Source organism: Oncorhynchus masou, chromosome 23 (genome assembly GCF_036934945.1).
Source record: "Oncorhynchus masou masou isolate Uvic2021 chromosome 23, UVic_Omas_1.1, whole genome shotgun sequence".
In the NCBI taxonomy this organism is placed as follows: Eukaryota; Metazoa; Chordata; class Actinopteri; order Salmoniformes; family Salmonidae; genus Oncorhynchus; species Oncorhynchus masou.
Window position 1 is genome coordinate 2291504 of NC_088234.1, and position 24016 is coordinate 2315519.

General features: G+C 44.5%; 1 protein-coding gene across 1 annotated transcript in view; it reads right to left on the reverse strand.

The window, feature by feature from the left end:
* atp1b2a (ATPase Na+/K+ transporting subunit beta 2a) overlaps nucleotides 1-23589 on the reverse strand; it is a 63685-nt gene extending 40096 nt beyond the window's left edge. Inside the window, 5 exon segments of the mRNA XM_064932850.1 lie at nucleotides 20442-20524; nucleotides 20526-20547; nucleotides 23325-23387; nucleotides 23390-23449; nucleotides 23556-23589. Coding sequence (XP_064788922.1) covers nucleotides 20442-20524; nucleotides 20526-20547; nucleotides 23325-23387; nucleotides 23390-23449; nucleotides 23556-23589 — 262 coding nt within the window.
* Nucleotides 23590-24016: the final 427 nt, after the last annotated feature.

Here is a 24016-nt window from a genome sequence, read left to right on the forward strand (position 1 = left end):
CAAAACAGTGCTAAACAACAGCTTGCTGCTAGCTGATCAAAGCTAAACAATGGCCCGTTGCTAGGTGATCACAGCTAAACAACAGGCTCTTGCTAGTTGATCACAGCTAAACAACAACCTGTTGCTTGGTGATCACAGCTAAACAACATCATGTTGGTAGGTGATCACAGCGAAACAACAGCCTCTTGCTTGGTGTTCACTACAAAAACACAGCTTAACAACAGCATCTTGCTTGGTGATCACAGCTAAATGACAGCCTCTTGCTAGGTGATCACAGCTTAACAACAGCCTCTTGCTAGGTGTTCACAGCTAAACAACAGTCTCTTGCTTGGTGATAACAGCTAAACCCCAGCCTCTTGCTTGGTGTTCACTACAAAAACACAGCTTAACAACAGCATCTTGCTTGGTGATCACAGCTAAATGACATCCTCTTGCTTGATGATCACTACAAAAACACAGCTAAACAACAGCATCTTGCTTGGTGATCACAGCTAAACAACATCATGTTGGTAGGTGATCACAGCGAAACAACAGTCTCTTGCTTGGTGTTCACTACAAAAACACAGCTAAACAAACTCTTGCTTGGTGATCACAGTTAAACAACAACCTGTTGCTAGGTGATCACAGCTAAACAACAACCTCTTGCTTGATGATCACAGCTAAACAACAACCTCTTGCTTGGTGATCACTACAAAAACACAGCTAAACAACATCATGTTGCAAGGTGATCACTACAAAAACAGAATTAAACAACAGCCTGTTGCTTGGTTTTCACAGCTAAAGAAAAGCTTCTGGCATCGTGATCACAGCTAAACAAAAGCCTCTTGCTCGGTGATCACAGCTAAACAATAGCCTGTTGCTAGGTGATCACAGCTAAACAACAGCCTCTTTCTTGGTGACCACTACAAAAACACAGCTAAACAACAGCCTCTTGCTTGGTGATCACTAAAAAAAACTGCTAAACAAAAGCCTGTTGCTAGGTGATCACAGCTTAACAACAGCCTGTTGCTAGGTGATCAAAGCTAAACAACAGCCTCTTGCTTGGTGATCACAACAAAAACACAAATAAACAACAGCCTGTTGCTAGGTGATCACTACAAAAACACAGCTAAACAACAGCTTCTTGCTTCGTGTTCACATATAAACAACAGTCTGTTGCTCGGTGATCACACCTAAATGACAGTCTGTTGCTTGGTGATCACAGCTAAATGACATCCTCTTGCTTGGTGATCACTACAAAAACAGTGCTAAACAACAGCCTGTTGCTAGGTGATCACAGCTAAACATCAGCCTGTTGCTTAGTGATGCTAAACAACAGCCACTTGCTTGATGATCACTACAATAACACAATTAAACAACAGAATCTTGCTTGGTGATCACTACAAAAACACAGCTAAACAAGAGCCTGTTGCTAGGTGATCACTCCATAAAAACGGCTAAACAACAGCCTGTTGCAAGGAGATCAAAGCTAAACAACAGCCTGTTGCTAGGTGATCACAGCTAACCATCAGCATGTTGCTTGGTGATCACTACAAAAACACAGTTAAACAACAGCCTGTTGCTAGGTGACCACTATAAAAACACAGCTAAACAACAGTCTCTTTCTTGGTGACCACTACAAAAACACAGCTAAACAACAGCCTCTTGCTTGGTGATCACAGCTTAACAACAGCCTGTTGCTAAGTGATCAAAGCTAAACAACAGCCTCTTGCAAGGTGATCATTACAAAAAAACTGCTAAACAACAACCTGTTGCTCGGTGACCACTATAAAAACACAGCTAAACAACAGCCTCTTTCTTGGTGACCACTACAAACACACAGCTAAACATCAGGCTGTTGATAGGTGATCACAGCTAAACATCAGCCTGTTGCTAGGTGATCACCGTTAAACATCATCCCCTTGCTTTGTGATCACTTCAAAAACACTGCTAAACAACAGCTTGTTGCTAGGTGATCGCAGCTAAACATCAGCCTGTTGCTAAGTGATCACAGCTAAACAACAGCCTCTTGCTCGGTGATCACAGCTAAACAATAGCCTGTTGCTAGGTGATCACAGCTAAACAACAGCCTCTTTCTTGGTGACCACTACAAAAACACAGCTAAACAACAGCCTCTTGCTTGGTGATCACTAAAAAAAACTGCTAAACAAAAGCCTGTTGCTAGGTGATCACAGCTTAACAACAGCCTGTTGCTAGGTGATCAAAGCTAAACAACAGCATCTTGCTTGGTGATCACAACAAAAACACAAATAAACAACAGCATTTTTTTTGGTGATCACTACAAAACACGGCTAAACAACAGCCTCTTGCTAGGTGATCACAGCTAAACAACAGCCTGTTGCTAGGTGATTACAGCTAAACAACAGCCTCTTGCTTGGTGATCACTACAAAAACACTGCTAAACAACAGCCTGTTGCTAGGTGATCACTACAAAAACACAGCTAAACAACAGCTTCTTGCTTCGTGTTCACATATAAACAACAGTCTGTTGCTCGGTGATCACACCTAAATGACAGTCTGTTGCTTGGTGATCACAGCTAAATGACATCCTCTTGCTTGGTGATCACTACAAAAACAGTGCTAAACAACAGCCTGTTGCTAGGTGATCACAGCTAAACATCAGCCTGTTGCTTAGTGATCGCAGCTAAACAACAGCCACTTGCTTGATGATCACTACAATAACACAATTAAACAACAGAATCTTGCTTGGTGATCACTACAAAAACACAGCTAAACAAGAGCCTGTTGCTAGGTGATCACTCCATAAAAACGGCTAAACAACAGCCTGTTGCAAGGAGATCAAAGCTAAACAACAGCCTGTTGCTAGGTGATCACAGCTAACCATCAGCATGTTGCTTGGTGATCACTACAAAAACACAGTTAAACAACAGCCTGTTGCTAGGTGACCACTATAAAAACACAGCTAAACAACAGTCTCTTTCTTGGTGACCACTACAAAAACACAGCTAAACAACAGCCTCTTGCTTGGTGATCACAGCTTAACAACAGCCTGTTGCTAAGTGATCAAAGCTAAACAACAGCCTCTTGCAAGGTGATCATTACAAAAAAACTGCTAAACAACAACCTGTTGCTCGGTGACCACTATAAAAACACAGCTAAACAACAGCCTCTTTCTTGGTGACCACTACAAACACACAGCTAAACATCAGGCTGTTGATAGGTGATCACAGCTAAACATCAGCCTGTTGCTAGGTGATCACCGTTAAACATCATCCCCTTGCTTTGTGATCACTTCAAAAACACTGCTAAACAACAGCTTGTTGCTAGGTGATCGCAGCTAAACATCAGCCTGTTGCTAAGTGATCACAGCTAAACAACAGCCTCTTTCTTGGTGACCACTACAAAAACACAGCTAAACAACAGCCTCTTGCTTGGTGATCACTAAAAAAAACTGATAAACAACAGCCTGTTGATAGGTGATCAAAGGTAAACAACAGCCTCTTGCTTGGTGATCACTACAAAAACAATTCAACAACAGAATCTTGCTTGGTGATCACTACAAAAACACAGCTAAACAAGAGCCTGTTGCAAGGTGATCACTTCATAAAAACTGCTAAACAACAGCATGTTGCTAGGAGATCAAAGCTAAACAACAGCCTGTTGCTAGGTGATCACAGCTAACCATCAGCATGTTGCTTGGTGATCACAGCTAAACAACAGCCTGTTGCTAGGTGATCACAGCTAAACACCAGCCCCTTGCTTGGTGATCACTACAAAAACACTGCGAAAAAACAGCATGTTGCTAGGTGATCACAGCTAAACAACAGCCTCTTGCTTGGTGATCACAACAAAATCACAACTAAACAACAGCATTTTGCTTGGTGATCACACAGCTAAACAACAGCCTGTTGCTAGGTGATCACAGGTAAACAACAGCCTCTTGCTTGGTCATCACTACAAAAACACTGCTAAACAACAGCCTGTTGCTTGGAGCACAAAGCTAAACAACAGCCTGTTGCTAGGTGATCACAGCTAACCATCAGCATGTTGCTTGGTGATCACTACAAAAACACAGTTAAACAACAGCCTGTTGCAAAATGATCAATTCATAAAAACTGCTAAACAACAGACTGTTGCTTGGAGATCAAAGCTAAACAACAGCCTGTTGCTAGGTCATCACAGCTAACCATCAGCATGTTGCTTGGTGATCACTACAAAAACACAGTTAAACAACAGCCTGTTGCAAGATGATCAATTCATAAAAACTGCTAAACAACAGCCTGTTGCTAGGGGATCAAAGCTAAACAACAGCCTGTTGCTAGGTGATCACAGCTAACCATCAGTATGTTGCAAGGTGATCACAGCTAAACAACAGCCTGTTGCTAGGTGATCACAGCTAAACACCAGCCAATTGCTTGGTGATCACTACAAAAACACAACTAAACAACATAGTCTTGCTTGGTGATCACTACAAAAACAGTGCTAAACAACAGCCTGTTGCTAGATGATCACAGCTAAACAACAACCTGTTGCTAGGTGATCACAGCTAACCATCAGCATGTTGCTTGGTGATCACAGCTAAACGACAGCCTCTTGCTTGGTGATAATATCTAAACACCAGCCTCTTGCTAGGTGTTCACTACATTTACATTACATTTAAGTCATTTAGCAGACGCTTATCCAGAGCAACTTACAAATTGGTGAATTCACCTTCTGACCTTCTGCGTGGTGTTCAGTACAAAAACACAGCTTAACAACAGCATCTTGCTTGGTGATCACAGCTAAATGACATCCTCTTGCTTGATGATCACTACAAAAACACAGCTAAACAACAGCATCTTGCTTGGTGATCACAGCAAAACAACATCATGTTGGTAGGTGATCACAGCGAAACAACAGCCTCTTGCTTGGTGTTCACTACAAAAACACAGCTTAACAACAGCATCTTGCTTGGTGATCACAGCTAAATGACATCCTCTTGCTTGATGATCACTACAAAAACACAGCTAAACAACAGCATCTTGCTTGATGATCACAGCTAAATGACAGCCTCTTGCTTGGTGATCACAGCTAAACAACAGCCTCTTGCAAGGTGTTCACAGCTAAACAACAGTCTCTTGCTTGGTGATAACAGCTAAACACCAGCCTGTTGCTAGGTGATCACAGCTAAACAACGGCCTGTTGCTGGTGGGTGATCACAGCTAAACAACAGCCTGTTGCTAAGTGATCACAGCTAAATAACAGTCTGTTGCTGGGTGATGACAGCTAAAGAAAAGCCTCTAGCTTGGTGATGACAGTTAAACAACAGCCTGTTGCTAGGTGATCACAGCTTAACAACACCCTGTTGCTAGGTGATCACAGCTAAAGGAAAGCCTCTTGCTTGGTGAACACAGCTAAACAACAGCCTCTTGCTGGGTTATCACAGCTAAAAGACAATCTGTTGCTTGGTGATCACTACAAAAACACAGCTAAACAACCTCTTGCTTGGTGATCACAGTTAAACAACAACCTGTTGCTAGGTGATCACAGCTAAACAACAGCCTGTTGTTAGATGATAACAGCTAAACAACAGTCTCTTGCTTGGTGATAACAGCTAAACACCAGCCTGTTGGTAGGTGATCACAGCGAAACAACAGCCTCTTGCTTGGTGTTCACTACAAAAACACAGCTTAACAACAGCATCTTGCTTGGTGATCACAGCTAAATGACATCCTCTTGCTTGATGATCACTACAAAAACACAGCTAAACAACAGCATCTTGCTTGGTGAACACAGCGAAACAACAGCCTCTTGCTTAGTGTTCACTACAAAAACACATCTTAACAACAGCCTCTTGCTAGGTGATCACAGCTAAACAACAGCCTCTTGCTAGGTGTTCACAGCTAAACAACAGTCTCTTGCTTGGTGATAACAGCTAAACACCAGCCTGTTGCTAGGTGATCACAGCTAAATGACAATCTGTTGCTTGGTGATCACTACAAAAACACAGCTAAACAACCTCTTGCTTGGTGATCACAGTTAAACAACAGCCTGTTGCTAGGTGATCAAAGCTAAACATCAGCCTGTTGCTTAGTGATCGCAGCTAAACAACAGCCACTTGCTTGGTGATCACTACAACAACACAATTAAACAACAGAATCTTGCTTGGTGATCACTACAAAAACACAGCTAAACAAGAGCCTGTTGCTAGGTGATCACTTCATAAAAACGGCTAAACAACAGCCTGTTGCAAGGGGATCAAAGCTAAACAACAGCATGTTGCTAGGTGATCACAGCTAACCATCAGCATGTTGCTTGGTGATCACTACAAAAAACAGTTAAACAACAGCCTGTTGCAAGATGATCAATTCATAAAAACTGCTAAACAACAGCCTGTTGCTAGGTGATCACAGCTAACCATCAGCATGTTGCTTGGTGATCACAGCTAAACGACAGCCTCTTGCTTGGTGATAACATCTAAACACCAGCCTCTTGCTAGGTGTTCACTACATTTACATTACATTTAAGTCATTTAGCAGACGCTCTTATCCAGAGCAACTTACAAATTGGTGAATTCACCTTCTGACCTTCTGCGTGGTGTTCAGTACAAAAACACAGCTCAACAACAGCATCTTGCTTGGTGATCACAGCTAAATGACATCCTCTTGCTTGATGATCACTACAAAAACACAGCTAAACAACAGCATCTTGCTTGGTGATCACAGCAAAACAACATCATGTTGGTAGGTGATCACAGCGAAACAACAGCCTCTTGCTTGGTGTTCACTACAAAAACACAGCTTAACAACAGCATCTTGCTTGGTGATCACAGCTAAATGACATCCTCTTGCTTGATGATCACTACAAAAACACAGCTAAACAACAGCATCTTGCTTGATGATCCCAGCTAAACGACAGCCTCTTGCTTGGTGATCACAGCTAAACAACAGCCTCTTGCAAGGTGTTCACAGCTAAACAACAGTCTCTTGCTTGGTGATAACAGCTAAACACCAGCCTGTTGCTAGGTGATCACAGCTAAACAACGGCCTGTTGCTGGTGGGTGATCACAGCTAAACAACAGCCTGTTGCTAAGTGATCACAGCTAAACAACAGTCTGTTGCTGGGTGATCACAGCTAAAGAAAAGCCTCTAGCTTGGTGATGACAGTTAAACAACAGCCTGTTGCTAGGTGATCACAGCTTAACAACACCCTGTTGCTAGGTGATCACAGCTGAACAACGGCCTATTGCTTGGTGATCAGAGCTAAAGGAAAGCCTCTTGCTTGGTGAATACAGCTAAACAACAGCCTCTTGCTTGGTGATCACTACAAAAACACAGCTAAACAACAGCGTCTTGCTTGGTGTCACAGCTAAACGACATCCTCGTGTTTGATGATCACTACAAAATCAAAGCTAAACAACAGCCTGTTGCTTGGTGATCACTACAAAAACACAGCTAAACAACCTCTTGCTTGGTGATCACAGTTAAACAACAACCTGTTGCTAGGTGATCACAGCTAAACAACAGCCTGTTGCTAGATGATCACAGCTAAACAACAACCTCTTGCTTGATGATCACAGCTAAACAACAACCTCTTGCTTGGTGATCACTACAAAAACACAGCTAAACAACATCATGTTGCAAGGTGATCACTACAAAAACAGAATTAAACAACAACCTGTTGCTTGGTGATCACAGCTAAACAACATCATGTTGGTAGGTGATCACAGCGAAACAACAGCCTCTTGCTTGGTGTTCAGTACAAAAACACAGCTTAACAACAGCATCTTGCTTGGTGATCACAGCTAAATGACATCCTCATGCTTGATGATCACTACAAAAACACAGCTAAACAACAGCATCTTGCTTGGTGATCACAGCTAAACGACAGCCTCTTGCTAGGTGATCACAGCTAAACAACAGCCTCTTGCTAGGTGTTCACAGCTAAACAACAGTCTCTTGCTTGGTGATAACAGCTAAACACCAGCCTCTTGCTTGGTGTTCACTACAAAAACACAGCTTAACAACAGCATCTTGCTTGGTGATCACAGCTAAATGACATCCTCTTGCTTGATGATCACTACAAAACACTGCTAAACAACAGCATCTTGCTTGGTGATCACAGCTAAACAACAGCATCTTGCTTGGTGATCACAGCTAAATGTCATCCTCTTGCTTGATGATCACTACAAAAACACAGCTAAACAACAGCATCTTGCTTGGTGATCACAGCTAAACGACAGCCTCTTGCTTGGTGATCACTACAAAAACACTGCTAAATAACAGCCTGTTGCTAGGTGATCACAGCTAAATAACAACCTCTTGCTTGGTGATCACAGCTAAACAACAACCTATTGCTTGGTGATCACTACAAAAACACAGCTAAACAACAGCCTGTTGCTAGGTGATCACAGCTAAACAACTGTATGTTGCTATGTGATCACAGCTAAACAACAGGCTCTTGCTAGTTGATCACAGCTAAACAACAACATGTTGCTTGTTGATCACTACAAAAACACAGCTAAACAACAGCATCTTGCTTGGTGATCACAGCTAAATGACATCCTCTTGCTTGTTGATCACTACAAAAACACAGCTAAACAACAGCATCTTGCTTGGTGATCACAGCTAAACGACAGCCTCTTGCTTGGTGATCACAGCTAAACAACAGCCTCTTGCAAGGTGTTCACAGCTAAACAACAGTCTCTTGCTTGGTGATAACAGCTAAACACCAGCCTGTTGCTAGGTGATCACAGCTAAACAAAGGTATGTTGCTGGTGGGTGATCACAGCTAAACAACAGCCTGTTGCTAAGTGATCACAGCTAAACAACAGTCTGTTGCTGGGTGATCACAGCTAAAGAAAAGCCTGTTGCTAGGTGATCACAGCTGAACGACGGCCTATTGCTTGGTGATCAGAGCTAAAGGAAAGCCTCTTGCTTGGTGAATACAGCTAAACAACAGCCTCTTGCTAGGTTATCACAGCTGAAAGACAATCTGTTGCTTGGTGATCACTACAAAAACACAGCTAAACAACCTCTTGCTTGGTGATAACAGTTAAACAACAACATGTTGCTAGGTGATCACAGCTAAACAACAGCCTGTTGCTAGATGATCACAGCTAAACAACAACCTCTTGCTTGATGATCACAGCTAAACAACAACCTCTTGCTCGATGATCACTACAAAACACAGCTAAACAACATCATGTTGCAAGGTGATCACTACAAAAACAGAATTAAACAACAGCCTGTTGCTTGGTTTTCACAGCTAAAGAAAAGCTTCTGGCATCGTGATCACAGCTAAACAAAAGCCTGTTGCTAGGTGATCACAGCTAAACAACAGCCACTTGCTAGGTGATCACAGCTAAACAACCGCCACTTGCTTGGTGATCACAGCTAAACAACAGCCTGTTGCTTGGTGATCACAGCTAAACAACAGCCTGTTGCAAAGTGATAACAGCTAAACAACAGCCTCTTGCTTGGTGATCACTACAAAAACACTGCTAAATAACAGCCTGTTGCTAGGTGATCACAGCTAAATAACAACCTCTTGCTTGGTGATCACAGATAAACAACGACCTATTGCTTGGTGATCACTACAAAAACACAGCTAAACAACAGCCTGTTGCTAGGTGATCACAGCTAAACAACCGTATGTTGCTAGGTGATCACAGCTAAACAACGACCTATTGCTTGGTGATCACAGCTAAAGAAAAGCCTCTCACTTGGTCATCACAGCTAAACAACAGTCTGTTGCTTTTTGATCACTACAAAAACACAGCTAAACAACAGCCTCTTCCTTGGTGTTAACTACAAAAACACAGCGAAACAACATCCTCTTGCTAGGTGATCACACCTAAATGACAGTCTGTTGCTTCGTGATCACTACAAAAACACAGCAAAATAACAGCCTCTTCCTTGGTGTTAACTACAAAAACACAGCGAAACAACATCCTCTTGCTAGGTGATCACAGCTAAACAACAGCCTCTTGCTTGATGATCACTACGAAAACACAGCTAAACAACAGCGTCTTGCTTGGTGTCACAGCTAAACGACATCCTCGTGTTTGATGATCACTACAAAATCAAAGCTAAACAACAGCCTGTTGCAAGGTGATCACAGCAAAACAACAGCCTGTTTCTAGGTGGTCACAGCTAAAGGAAAGCATCTAGCTTGTGATCACAGCTAAACAACAGCCTCTTGCTAGGTTATTACAGCTAAACAACAGCTCTTGATTGGTGATAACAGCTAAACACCAGCCTGTTGCTAGGTGATCACAGCTAAACAAAGGCCTGTTGCTGGTGGGTGATCACAGCTAAACAACAGCCTGTTGCTAAGTGATCACAGCTAAACAACAGTCTGTTGCTGGGTGATCACAGCTAAAGAAAAGCCTGATTGCTAGGTGATCACAGCTGAACAACGGCCTATTGCTTGGTGATCAGAGCTAAAGGAAAGCCTCTTGCTTGGTGAATACAGCTAAACAACAGCCTCTTGCTAGGTTATCACAGCTGAAAGACAATCTGTTGCTTGGTGATCACTACAAAAACACAGCTAAACAACCTCTTGCTTGGTGATAACAGTTAAACAACCATGTTGATGATCACTACACATGTTGCTAGGTGATCACAGCTAAACAACAGCCTGTTGCTAGATGATCACAGCTAAACAACAACCTCTTGCTTGATGATCACAGCTAAACAACAACCTCTTGCTCGATGATCACTACAAAACACAGCTAAACAACATCATGTTGCAAGGTGATCACTACAAAAACAGAATTAAACAACAGCCTGTTGCTTGGTTTTCACAGCTAAAGAAAAGCTTCTGGCATCGTGATCACAGCTAAACAAAAGCCTGTTGCTAGGTGATCACAGCTAAACAACAGCCACTTGCTAGGTGATCACAGCTAAACAACAGCCTGTTGCTTGGTGATCACAGCTAAACAACAGCCTGTTGCTTGGTGATCACAGCTAAACAACAGCCTGTTGCAAAGTGATAACAGCTAAACAACAGCCTCTTGCTTGGTGATCACTACAAAAACACTGCTAAATAACAGCCTGTTGCTAGGTGATCACAGCTAAATAACAACCTCTTGCTTGGTGATCACAGATAAACAACGACCTATTGCTTGGTGATCACTACAAAAACACAGCTAAACAACAGCCTGTTGCTAGGTGATCACAGCTAAACAACCGTATGTTGCTAGGTGATCACAGCTAAACAACGACCTATTGCTTGGTGATCACAGCTAAAGAAAAGCCTCTCACTTGGTCATCACAGCTAAACAACAGTCTGTTGCTTTTTGATCACTACAAAAACACAGCTAAACAACAGCCTCTTGTTTGGTGATCACAGTTAAACAACAGCCTGTTGCTAGGTGATCACACCTAAATGACAGTCTGTTGCTTCGTGATCACTACAAAAACACAGCCTCTTCCTTGGTGTTAACTACAAAAACACAGCGAAACAACATCCTCTTGCTAGGTGATCACAGCTAAACAACAGCCTCTTGCTTGATGATCACTACAAAACACAGCTAAACAACAGCGTTTGCTTGGTGTCACAGCTAAACGACATCCTCGTGTTTGATGATCACTACAAAATCAAAGCTAAACAACAGCCTGTTGCTAGGTGATCACAGCAAACAACAGCCTGTTTCTAGGTGGTCACAGCTAAAGGAAAGCATCTAGCTTGGTGAATACAGCTAAACAACAGCCTCTTGCTAGGTTATTACAGCTAAACAACAGCCTCTTGATTGGTGATCACTAAAAAAACACAGCTAAATAACAGCCTGTTGCTAGGTGATCACTGCTAAACAACCGTCTGTTGCTAGGTCATCACAGCTAAAGAAAAGCCTAGCTTGGTGATCACAGCTAAACAACAGCCTGTTGCTAGGTGATCACAGCTAAACAACAGCCTGTTGCTAGGTTATCACAGCTAAATAACAGCCACTTGATAGGTGATCACAGCTAAATAACAGCCTATTGCAAGGAGATCACAGCTAAACAACAGCCTGTTGCTAGGTGATCACAGCTAAACAACAGCCTCTAGCTTGGTCATCACTACGAAAACACAGCTAAACAACAGCGTCTTGCTTGGTGTCACAGCTAAACGACATCCTCGTGTTTGATGATCACTACAAAATCACAGTTAAACAACAGTCTGTTGCTAGGTGATCACAGCTAAACCACAGCCTCTTGCTTGGTGATCACAGCTAAACAACAGCCTGTTGCTAGTTTATCACAGCTAAATTACAGCCACTTGATAGGTGATCACAGCTAAATAACAGCCTATTGCAAGGAGATCACAGCTAAACAACAGCCTCTAGCTTGGTCATCACTACGAAAACACAGCTAAACCACAGCCTCTTGCTTGGTGATCACAGCTAAACAACAGCCTGTTGCTAGGTTATCACAGCTAAATAACAGCCACTTGATAGGTGATCACAGCTAAACAACAGCCTATTGCAAGGAGATCACAGCTAAACAACAGCCTGTTGCTAGGTGATCACAGCTAAACAACAGCCTCTAGCTTGGTCATCACTACGAAAACACAGCTAAACAACAGCGTCTTGCTTGGTGATCACAGCTAAATGTCATCCTCTTGCTTGATGATCACTACAAAAACACAGCTAAACAACAGCATCTTGCTTGGTGATCACAGCTAAACGACAGCCTCTGCTTGGTGATCACTACAAAAACACTGCTAAATAACAGCCTGTTGCTAGGTGATCACAGCTAAATAACAACCTCTTGCTTGGTGATCACAGCTAAACAACAGCCTCTTGCAAGGTGTTCACAGCTAAACAACAGTCTCTTGCTTGGTGATAACAGCTAAACACCAGCCTGTTGCTAGGTGATCACAGCTAAACAACGGCCTGTTGCTGGTGGGTGATCACAGCTAAACAACAGCCTGTTGCTAAGTGATCACAGCTAAACAACAGTCTGTTGCTGGGTGATCACAGCTAAACAACAGCCTGTTGCTAGATGATCACAGCTAAACAACAACCTCTTGCTTGATGATCACAGCTAAACAACAACCTCTTGCTTGGTGATCACTACAAAAACACAGCTAAACAACATCATGTTGCAATCACAGCTAAACAACAGGTGATCACTACAAAAACAGAATTAAACAACAGCCTGTTGCTTGGTTTTCACAGCTAAAGAAAAGCTTCTGGCATCGTGATCACAGCTAAACAAAAGCCTCTTGCTCGGTGATCACAGCTAAACAATAGCCTGTTGCTAGGTGATCACAGCTAAAAAACAGCCACTTGCTAGGTGATCACAGCTAAACAACCGCCACTTGCTTGGTGATCACAGCTAAACAACAGCCTCTTGCTTGGTGATCACTACAAAACACTGCTAAATAACAGCCTGTTGCTAGGTGATCACAGCTAAATAACAACCTCTTGCTTGGTGATCACAGCTAAACAACGACCTATTGCTTGGTGATCACTACAAAAACACAGCTAAACAACAGCCTGTTGCTAGGTGATCACAGCTAAACAACCATATGTTGCTAGGTGATCACAGCTAAACAACGACCTATTGCTTGGTGATCACAGCTAAAGAAAAGCCTCTCGCTTGGTCATCACAGCTAAACAACAGTCTGTTGCTTTTTGATCACTACAAAAACACAGCTAAACAACAGCCTCTTGTTTGGTGATCACAGTTAAACAACAGCCTGTTGCTAGGTGATCACACCTAAATGACAGTCTGTTGCTTGGTGATCACTACAAAAACACAGCAAAATAACAGCCTCTTCCTTGGTGTTAACTACAAAAACACAGCGAAACAACATCCTCTTGCTAGGTGATCACAGCTAAACAACAGCCTCTTGCTTGATGATCACTACAAAAACACAGCTAAACAACAGCCTCTTGCTTGGTGATCACAGCTAAACAACAGCCTCTTGCTAGGTGATCACAGCTAAACAACAGTCTGTTGCTAGGTGATCACAGCTAAACCACAGCCTCTTGCTTGGTGATCACAGCTAAACAACAGCCTGTTGCTAGGTTATCACAGCTAAATAACAGCCACTTGATAGGTGATCACAGCTAAACAACAGCCTATTGCAACGGAGATCACAGCTAAACAACAGCCTGTTGCTAGGTGATCACAGCTAAACAACAGCCTCTAGCTTGGTCATCACTACGAAAACACAGCTAAACAACAGCGTCTTGCTTGGTGTCACAGCTAAACGACATCCTCGTGTTTGATGATCACTACAAAATCAAAGCTAAACAACAGCCTGTTGCTAGGTGATCACAGCAAAACAACAGCCTGTTTCTAGGTGGTCACAGCTAAAGGAAAGCATCTAGCTTGGTGAATACAGCTAAACAACAGCCTCTTGCTGGGTTATCACAGCTAAACAACAGCCTGTTGCTAGGTGATCACTGCTAAACAACCGTCTGTTGCTAGGTCATCACAGCTAAAGAAAAGCCTCTAGCTTGGTGATCACAGCTAAACAACAGCCTGTTGCTAGGTGATCACAGCTAAACAACAGTCAGTTGCTTGGTGATCACTACAAAAACACAGCTAAACAACAGCCTCTTGCTTGGTAATCACAGCTAAACAACAGCCTCTTGCTAGGTGATCACAGCTAAACAACAGTCTGTTGCTAGGTGATCACAGCTAAACAACAGCCTCTTGCTTGGTGATCAAAGCTAAACAACAGCCTGTTGCTAGGTTATCACAGCTAAATAACAGCCACTTGATAGGTGATCACAGCTAAATAACAGCCTATTGCAAGGAGATCACAGCTAAACAACAGCCTGTTGCTAGGTGATCACAGCTAAACAACAGCCTCTAGCTTGGTCATCACTACGAAAACACAGCTAAACAACAGCGTCTTGCTTGGTGTCACAGCTAAACGACATCCTCGTGTTTGATGATCACTACAAAATCACAGTTAAACAACAGTCTGTTGCTAGGTGATCACAGCTAAACCACAGCCTCTTGCTTGGTGATCACAGCTAAACAACAGCCTGTTGCTAGTTTATCATAGCTAAATAACAGCCACTTGATAGGTGATCACAGCTAAATAACAGCCTATTGCAAGGAGATCACAGCTAAACAACAGCCTGTTGCTAGGTGATCACAGCTAAACAACAGCCTCTAGCTTGGTCATCACTACGAAAACACAGCTAAACAACAGCCTGTTGCTAGGTGATCACAGCTAAACAACAGCCTGTTGCTAGGTGATCACAGCTAAACAACAGCCTCTAGCTTGGTCATCACTACGAAAACACAGCTAAACAACAGCCTGTTGCTAGGTGATCACAGCTAAACAACAGCCTTTAGCTTGGTGATCACTACAAAAACACAGCTAAACAACAACCTCTTGCTAGGTGATCACAGCTAAACAATGACCTATTGCTTGGTGATCACAGCCAAAGGAAAGCATCTAGCTTGGTGAATACAGCTAAACAACAGCCTCTTGCTAGGTTATCACAGCTAAACAACAGCCTCTTGCTTGGTGATCACTAAAAAAACACAGCTAAACAACAGCCTGTTGCTAGGTGATCACTGCTAAACAACCGTCTGTTGCTAGGTCATCACAGCTAAAGAAAAGCCTCTAGCTTGGTGATCACAGCTAAACAACAGCCTGTTGCTAGGTGATCACAGCTAAACGACAGTCTGTTGCTTGGTGATCACTACAAAAACACAGCTAAATGACAGCCTCTTGCTAGGTGATCACAGCTAAACGACAGTCTGTTGCTTGATGATCACTACAAAAACACAGCTAAACAACAGTCTCTTGCTTGGTGATCACAGCTAAACAACAGCCTCTTGCTAGGTGATCACAGCTAAACAACAGTCTGTTGCTAGGTGATCACAGCTAAACCACAGCCTCTTGCTTGGTGATCACAGCTAAACAACAGCCTGTTGCTAGGTTATCACAGCTAAATAACAGCCACTTGATAGGTGATCACAGCTAAACAACAGCCTATTGCAACGGAGATCACAGCTAAACAACAGCCTGTTGCTAGGTGATCACAGCTAAACAACAGCCTCTAGCTTGGTCATCACTACGAAAACACAGCTAAACAACAGCGTCTTGCTTGGTGTCACAGCTAAACGACATCCTCGTGTTTGATGATCACTACAAAATCAAAGCTAAACAACAGCCTGTTGCTAGGTGATCACAGCAAAACAACAGCCTGTTTCTAGGTGGTCACAGCTAAAGGAAAGCATCTAGCTTGGTGAATACAGCTAAACAACAGCCTCTTGCTGGGTTATCACAGCTAAACAACAGCCTGTTGCTAGGTGATCACTGCTAAACAACCGTCTGTTGCTAGGTCATCACAGCTAAAGAAAAGCCTCTAGCTTGGTGATCACAGCTAAACAACAGCCTGTTGCTAGGTGATCACAGCTAAACGACAGTCAGTTGCTTGGTGATCACTACAAAAACACAGCTAAACAACAGCCTCTTGCTTGGTAATCACAGCTAAACAACAGCCTCTTGCTAGGTGATCACAGCTAAACAACAGTCTGTTGCTAGGTGATCACAGCTAAACAACAGCCTCTTGCTTGGTGATCAAAGCTAAACAACAGCCTGTTGCTAGGTTATCACAGCTAAATAACAGCCACTTGATAGGTGATCACAGCTAAATAACAGCCTATTGCAAGGAGATCACAGCTAAACAACAGCCTGTTGCTAGGTGATCACAGCTAAACAACAGCCTCTAGCTTGGTCATCACTACGAAAACACAGCTAAACAACAGCGTCTTGCTTGGTGTCACAGCTAAACGACATCCTCGTGTTTGATGATCACTACAAAATCACAGTTAAACAACAGTCTGTTGCTAGGTGATCACAGCTAAACCACAGCCTCTTGCTTGGTGATCACAGCTAAACAACAGCCTGTTGCTAGTTTATCATAGCTAAATAACAGCCACTTGATAGGTGATCACAGCTAAATAACAGCCTATTGCAAGGAGATCACAGCTAAACAACAGCCTGTTACTAGGTGATCACAGCTAAACAACAGCCTCTAGCTTGGTCATCACTACGAAAACACAGCTAAACAACAGCCTGTTGCTAGGTGATCACAGCAAAACAACAGCCTGTTGCTAGGTCATCACAGCTAAACAACAGCCTCTTGGTAATCACAGCTTGCTAGGTGATCACAGCTAAACAACAGCCTCTAGCTTGGTCATCACTACGAAAACACAGCTAAACAACAGCCTGTTGCTAGGTGATCACAGCTAAACAACAGCCTTTAGCTTGGTGATCACTACAAAAACACAGCTAAACAACAACCTCTTGCTAGGTGATCACAGCTAAACAATGACCTATTGCTTGGTGATCACAGCCAAAGGAAAGCATCTAGCTTGGTGAATACAGCTAAACAACAGCCTCTTGCTAGGTTATCACAGCTAAACAACAGCCTCTTGCTTGGTGATCACTAAAAAAACACAGCTAAACAACAGCCTGTTGCTAGGTGATCACTGCTAAACAACCGTCTGTTGCTAGGTCATCACAGCTAAACAACAGCCTCTTGCTTGGTAATCACAGCTAAATGACAGCCTGTTGCTAGGTGATCACAGCTAAACGACAGTCTGTTGCTTGGTGATCACTACAAAAACACAGCTAAACAACAGCCTCTTGCTTGGTAATCACAGCTAAATGACAGCCTCTTGCTAGGTGATCACAGCTAAACGACAGTCTGTTGCTTGATGATCACTACAAAAACACAGCTAAACAACAGTCTCTTGCTTGGTGATCACAGCTAAACAACAGCCTCTTGCTAGGTGATCACAGCTAAACAACAGTCTGTTGCTAGGTGATCACAGCTAAACCACAGCCTCTTGCTCGGTGATCACAGCTAAACAACAGCCTGTTGCAAGGAGATCACAGCTAAACAACAGCCTCTTGCTTGGTGATCAGTACAAAAACACTGCTAAACAACAGCATGTTGATCGGTGATCACAGCAAAACAACAGCCTGTTTCTAGGTGGTCACAGCTAAAGGAAAGCATCTAGCTTGGTGAATACAGCTAAACAACAGCCTCTTGCTGGGTTATCACAGCTAAACAACAACCTGTTGCTAGGTGATCACTGCTAAACAACCGTCTGTTGCTAGGTCATCACAGCTAAAGAAAAGCCTCTAGCTTGGTGATCACAGCTAAACAACAGCCTGTTGCTAGGTGATCACAGCTAAACGACAGTCAGTTGCTTGGTGATCACTACAAAAACACAGCTAAACAACAGCCTCTTGCTTGGTAATCACAGCTAAACAACAGCCTCTTGCTAGGTGATCACAGCTAAACAACAGTCTGTTGCTAGGTGATCACAGCTAAACAACAGCCTCTTGCTTGGTGATCAAAGCTAAACAACAGCCTGTTGCTAGGTTATCACAGCTAAATAACAGCCACTTGATAGGTGATCACAGCTAAACAACAGCCTGTTGCTAGGTGATCACAGCTAAACAACAGCCTCTTGCTAGGTGATCACAGCTAAACAACAGCCTCTTGCTAGGTTATTACAGCTAAACAACAGCCTCTTGCTTGGTGCTCACTACAAAAACACAGCTAAACAACAGCGTCTTGCTTGGTGTCACAGCTAAACGACATCCTCGTGTTTGATGATCACTACAAAATCAAAGCTAAACAACAGCCTCTTGCTAGGTTATCACAGCTAAACAACAGCCTCCTGCTTGGTGATCACTACAAAAACACAGCTAAACAACAGCCTGTTGCTAGGTGATCACAGCTAAACAACAGCCTGTTGCTAGGTGATCACAGCTAAACAACAGCCTGTTGCTAGGTTATCACAGCTAAATAACAGCCACTTGATAGGTGATCATAGCTAAACAACAGCCTCTTGATAGGTGATCACAGCTAAACAACAGCCTCTTGCTTGGTGATCACTCCAAAAACACAGCTAAACAACCACCTGTTGCTATGTGATTGCAGCTAAACAACGGCCTGTTGCTTGGTGATCACTACAAAAACACAGCGAAATAACAGTCTCTTCCTTGGTGTTAACTACTAAACACAGCTACACAACATCCTCTTGCAAGGTGATCACAGCTAAACAACAGCCTCTTGCTAGGTGATCACAGCTAAACAACAGTGTGTTGCTAGGTGATCACAGCTAAACCACAGCCTCTTGCTAGGTGATCACAGCTAAACAACAGCCTCTTGATAGGTGATCACAGCTAAACAACAGCCTCTTGCTTGGTGATCACTACAAAAACACAGCTAAACAACAGCATGTTGCTAGGTGATCACTACAAAACACAATTAAACAACAGCCTGTTGCTAGGTGATCACAGCTAAACAACAGCCACTTGCTAGGTGATCACAGCTAAACAACAGCCTCTTGCTTGGTGATCACTACAAAAACACTGCTAAACAACAGCCTCTTGCTTGGTGATCACTACAAAAACACAGCTAAACAACAGCATGTTGCTAGGTGATCACTACAAAACACAATTAAACAACAGCCTGTTGCTTGGTGATCACAGCTAAACAACAGCCACTTGCTAGGTGATCACAGCAAAAAAAGCCTCTTGCTTGGTGATCACTACGAAAACACAGCTAAACAACAGCCTGTTGCTAGGTGATCACAGCTAAACAATAGCCTCTTGCTCGGTGATCACAGCTAAACAATAGCCTCTTGCTAGGTGATCACAGCTAAACAACAGCCTCTTGCTTGGTGATCACTCCAAAAACACAGCTAAACAAAAGCCTCTTCCTCGGTGATCACAGCTAAACAACAGCCTGTTGCTAGGTGATCACAGCTAAACAACAGCCTGTTGCTTGGTGATCACAGCTAAACAACACCCTGTTGCTAGGTGATCACAGCTAACAAAAAAAGCCTATAGCTTGGTGATCTCTTCAAAAACACAGCTAAATAACAGCCTTTTGCTAGGGGATCACAGCTAAACCACAGCCTCTTGCTATGTGATCACAGCTAAACAACTGCCTCTTGCTTGGTGATCACTACAAAAACACAGCTAAACAACAGTCTCTTTACTTTATTTTCTGTTAGAATAAAATACATAATTCTACTTGACATAAGACTTTAACCTCAAGAGAAGACAGGTTAAATGTTCAAAAAGTTCTCTTACTCAGAAAATACCCCAGATCATATAGGTAAAGACAATTTCAAAACAACTAGGTGTGTGTCTGTACCTGGGGTAACGAGGAGGTCCTGGTAGGTGTGTCTGTACAATACACTGAATTTCGACATTTGCAGTCATTTAAATTGTAAAGTCATGTCATTCTACACAATACCACAACACATTTTTCCAACTTGGCAGGTAAACTTGATAAAGTATTCAATCAATTTTATATTTGAGTTGAAATCAAAGCAGTTGAATGTACCAAAGGCCACCAATTGTTTTTTTACCCAGTAGCTTGGCTGGCAACTCTTTCTATTTGGTTGGCTACTCTACTACTGTACTGGTGGAAAACACGGCACACGGTGGAAAAGACTGAGGACGTGTGATGTCATTAATGTTATGTTTATTGTTTATTAACGGCTTACATTCGAGGAAGTTGTTCAGCGTCTGGGCATAGATGTCAAAGCTCTCTGTGTCCTTGGTGTTGTAGAGGATCTCCATGGCCTCGCCCCTGTGGACGGATCATCATACCTACAGTACAACAGAGAGGGTAAGAGATTAGGGAGTGTCTGTACCTGGAGTAACGAGGAGGTCCTGGTAGGTGTGTCTGTACCTGGGGTAACGAGGAGGTCCTGGTAGGTGTGTCTGTACCTGGGGTAACGAGGAGGTCCTGGTAGGTGTGTCTGTACCTGGGGTAACGAGGAGGTCCTGGTAGGTGTGTCTGTACCTGGGGTAACGAGGAGGTCCTGGTAGGTGTGTGTCTGTACCTGGGGTAACGAGGAGGTCCTGGTAGGTGTGTGTCTGTACCTGGGGTAACGAGGAGGTCCTGGTAGGTGTGTCTGTACCTGGGGTAACGAGGAGGTCCTGGTAGGTGTGTCTGTACCTGGGGTAACGAGGAGGTCCTGGTAGGTGTGTCTGTACCTGGGGTAACGAGGAGGTCCTGGTAGGTGTGTGTCTGTACCTGGGGTAACGAGGAGGTCCTGGTAGGTGTGTGTCTGTACCTGGGGTAACGAGGAGGTCCTGGTAGGTGTGTCTGTACCTGGGGTAACGAGGAGGTCCTGGTAGGTGTGTGTCTGTACCTGGGGTAACGAGGAGGTCCTGGTAGGTGTGTGTCTGTACCTGGGGTAACGAGGAGGTCCTGGTAGGTGTGTCTGTACCTGGGGTAACGAGGAGGTCCTGGTAGGTGTGTCTGTACCTGGGGTAACGAGGAGGTCCTGGTAGGTGTGTCTGTACCTGGGGTAACGAGGAGGTCCTGGTAGGTGTGTCTGTACCTGGGGTAACGAGGAGGTCCTGGTAGGTGTGTCTGTACCTGGGGTAACGAGGAGGTCCTGGTAGGTGTGTCTGTACCTGGGGTAACGAGGAGGTCCTGGTAGGTGTGTCTGTACCTGGGGTAACGAGGAGGTCCTGGTAGGTGTGTGTCTGTACCTGGGGTACCTGGGGTACGAGGAGGTCCTGGTAGGTGTGTGTCTGTACCTGGGGTAACGAGGAGGTCCTGGTAGGTGTGTGTCTGTACCTGGGGTAACGAGGAGGTCCTGGTAGGTGTGTGTCTGTACCTGGGGTAACAAGGAGGTCCTGGTAGGTGTGTCTGTACCTGGGGTAACGAGGTCTGTACCTGGGGTAATGAGGAGGTCCTGGTAGGTGTGTCTGTTCCTGGGGTAACGAGGAGGTCCTGGTAGGTGTGTGTCTGGGGTAACGAGGAGGTCCTGGTAGGTGTGTGTCTGTACCTGGGGTAACGAGGAGGTCCTGGTAGGTGTGTGTCTGTACCTGGGGTAACGAGGAGGTCCTGGTAGGTGTGTCTGTACCTGGGGTAACGAGGAGGTCCTGGTAGGTGTGTGTCTGTACCTGGGGTAACGAGGAGGTCCTGGTAGGTGTGTGTCTGTACCTGGGGTAACGAGGAGGTCCTGGTAGGTGTGTGTCTGTACCTGGGGTAACGAGGAGGTCCTGGTAGGTGTGTGTCTGTACCTGGGGTAACGAGGAGGTCCTGGTAGGTGTGTGTCTGTACCTGGGGTAACGAGGAGGTCCTGGTAGGTGTGTGTCTGTACCTGGGGTAACGAGGAGGTCCTGGTAGGTGTGTCTCAACCTGGGGTAACGAGGAGGTCCTGGTAGGTGTGTGTCTGTACCTGGGGTAACGAGGAGGTCCTGGTAGGTGTGTGTCTGTACCTGGGGTAACGAGGAGGTCCTGGTAGGTGTGTCTGTACCTGGGGTAACGAGGAGGTCCTGGTAGGTGTGTGTCTGTACCTGGGGTAACGAGGAGGTCCTGGTAGGTGTGTCTGTACCTGGGGTAACGAGGAGGTCCTGGTAGGTGTGTGTCTGTACCTGGGGTAACGAGGAGGTCCTGGTAGGTGTTTTTGTACCTGGGGTAACGAGGAGGTCCTGGTAGGTGTGTCTGTACCTGGGGTAACGAGGAGGTCCTGGTAGGTGTGTGTCTGTACCTGGGGTAACGAGGAGGTCCTGGTAGGTGTGTGTCTGTACCTGGGGTAACGAGGAGGTCCTGGTAGGTGTGTCTGTACCTGGGGTAACGAGGAGGTCCTGGTAGGTGTGTGTCTGTACCTGGGGTAACGAGGAGGTCCTGGTAGGTGTTTGTGTACCTGGGGTAACGAGGAGGTCCTGGTAGGTGTGTGTCTGTACCTGGGGTAACGAGGAGGTCCTGGTAGGTGTGTGTGTCTGTACCTGGGGTAACGAGGAGGTCCTGGTAGGTGTGTCTGTACCTGGGGTAACGAGGAGGTCCTGGTAGGTGTGTGTCTGTACCTGGGGTAACCTGAGGAGGTCCTGGTAGGTGTGTGTCTGTACCTGGGGTAACGAGGAGGTCCTGGTAGGTGTGTCTGTACCTGGGGTAACGAGGAGGTCCTGGTAGGTGTGTGTCTGTACCTGGGGTAACGAGGAGGTCCTGGTAGGTGTGTGTCTGTACCTGGGGTAACGAGGAGGTCCTGGTAGGTGTGTGTCTGTACCTGGGGTAACGAGGAGGTCCTGGTAGGTGTGTGTGTACCTGGGGTAACGAGGAGGTCCTGGTAGGTGTGTGTCTGTACCTGGGGTAACGAGGAGGTCCTGGTAGGTGGGGGGTAACGGCAGGGTTGCCTAGTGGTTAGAGCGTTGGACTAGGGGTAACGAGGAAGTTCAAACCCCTGAGCTGACAAGGGGTAAAGGTCCTGGTAGGTGTCTGCCCCTGGGGTAACAGACAGTTATGGGGTAACGAGGAGGTCCTGGTAGGTGTGTCCACTGTTCCTAGGGGTAACCGTCATTTGTTCTTAACTGACTTGCCTGGTTAAATAAAGGTAATAAAATTAAAATAAAAAGTTGTGTGTCTGTACCTGGGGTAACAAGGCGGTCCTGGTAGGTAGGTTTATAGTCGTCCAGTGTTAGCAGCATCACGGGGTCAGGACAAACATTCCACCAAGGAATATATAGAACACCAGGTAGAACAGCAGGATCAGACCTAAAACACACACAAACACACACCATACAGCTGAAACAGAGCAGTACCTTCTCCTCCATACAGCTGAAACAGAGCAGTACCTTCTCCATACAGTGGTTAGACTTACCATAACAGCTGAAACAGAGCAGTACCTTCTCCATAACAGCTGAAACAGAGCAGTACCTTTAACTCCTCCAAATAAAGCTGAAAAATTACAGAAAAGCAGTACCTTCGGTCCTCCATACAGCTGAAACAGAGCAGTACCTGGTCAGGACAAACATTCCATAAGGAATATGAAACAGAGCAGTACCTTCTCCTCCATACAGCTGAAACAGAGCAGTACCTTCTCCTCCATCAGCTGAAACAGAGCAGTACCTTCTCCTCCATCAGCTGAAACAGAGCAGTACCTTCTCCTCCATACAGCTGAAACAGAGCAGTACCTTCTCCATACAGCTAGACTGACCATACCAGCTGAAACAGAGCAGTACCTTCTCCATACAGCTGAAACAGAGCAGTACCTTCTCCTCCATAACAGCTGAAACAGAGCAGTACCTTCTCCAGACAGCTAGACTGACCATAACAGCTGAA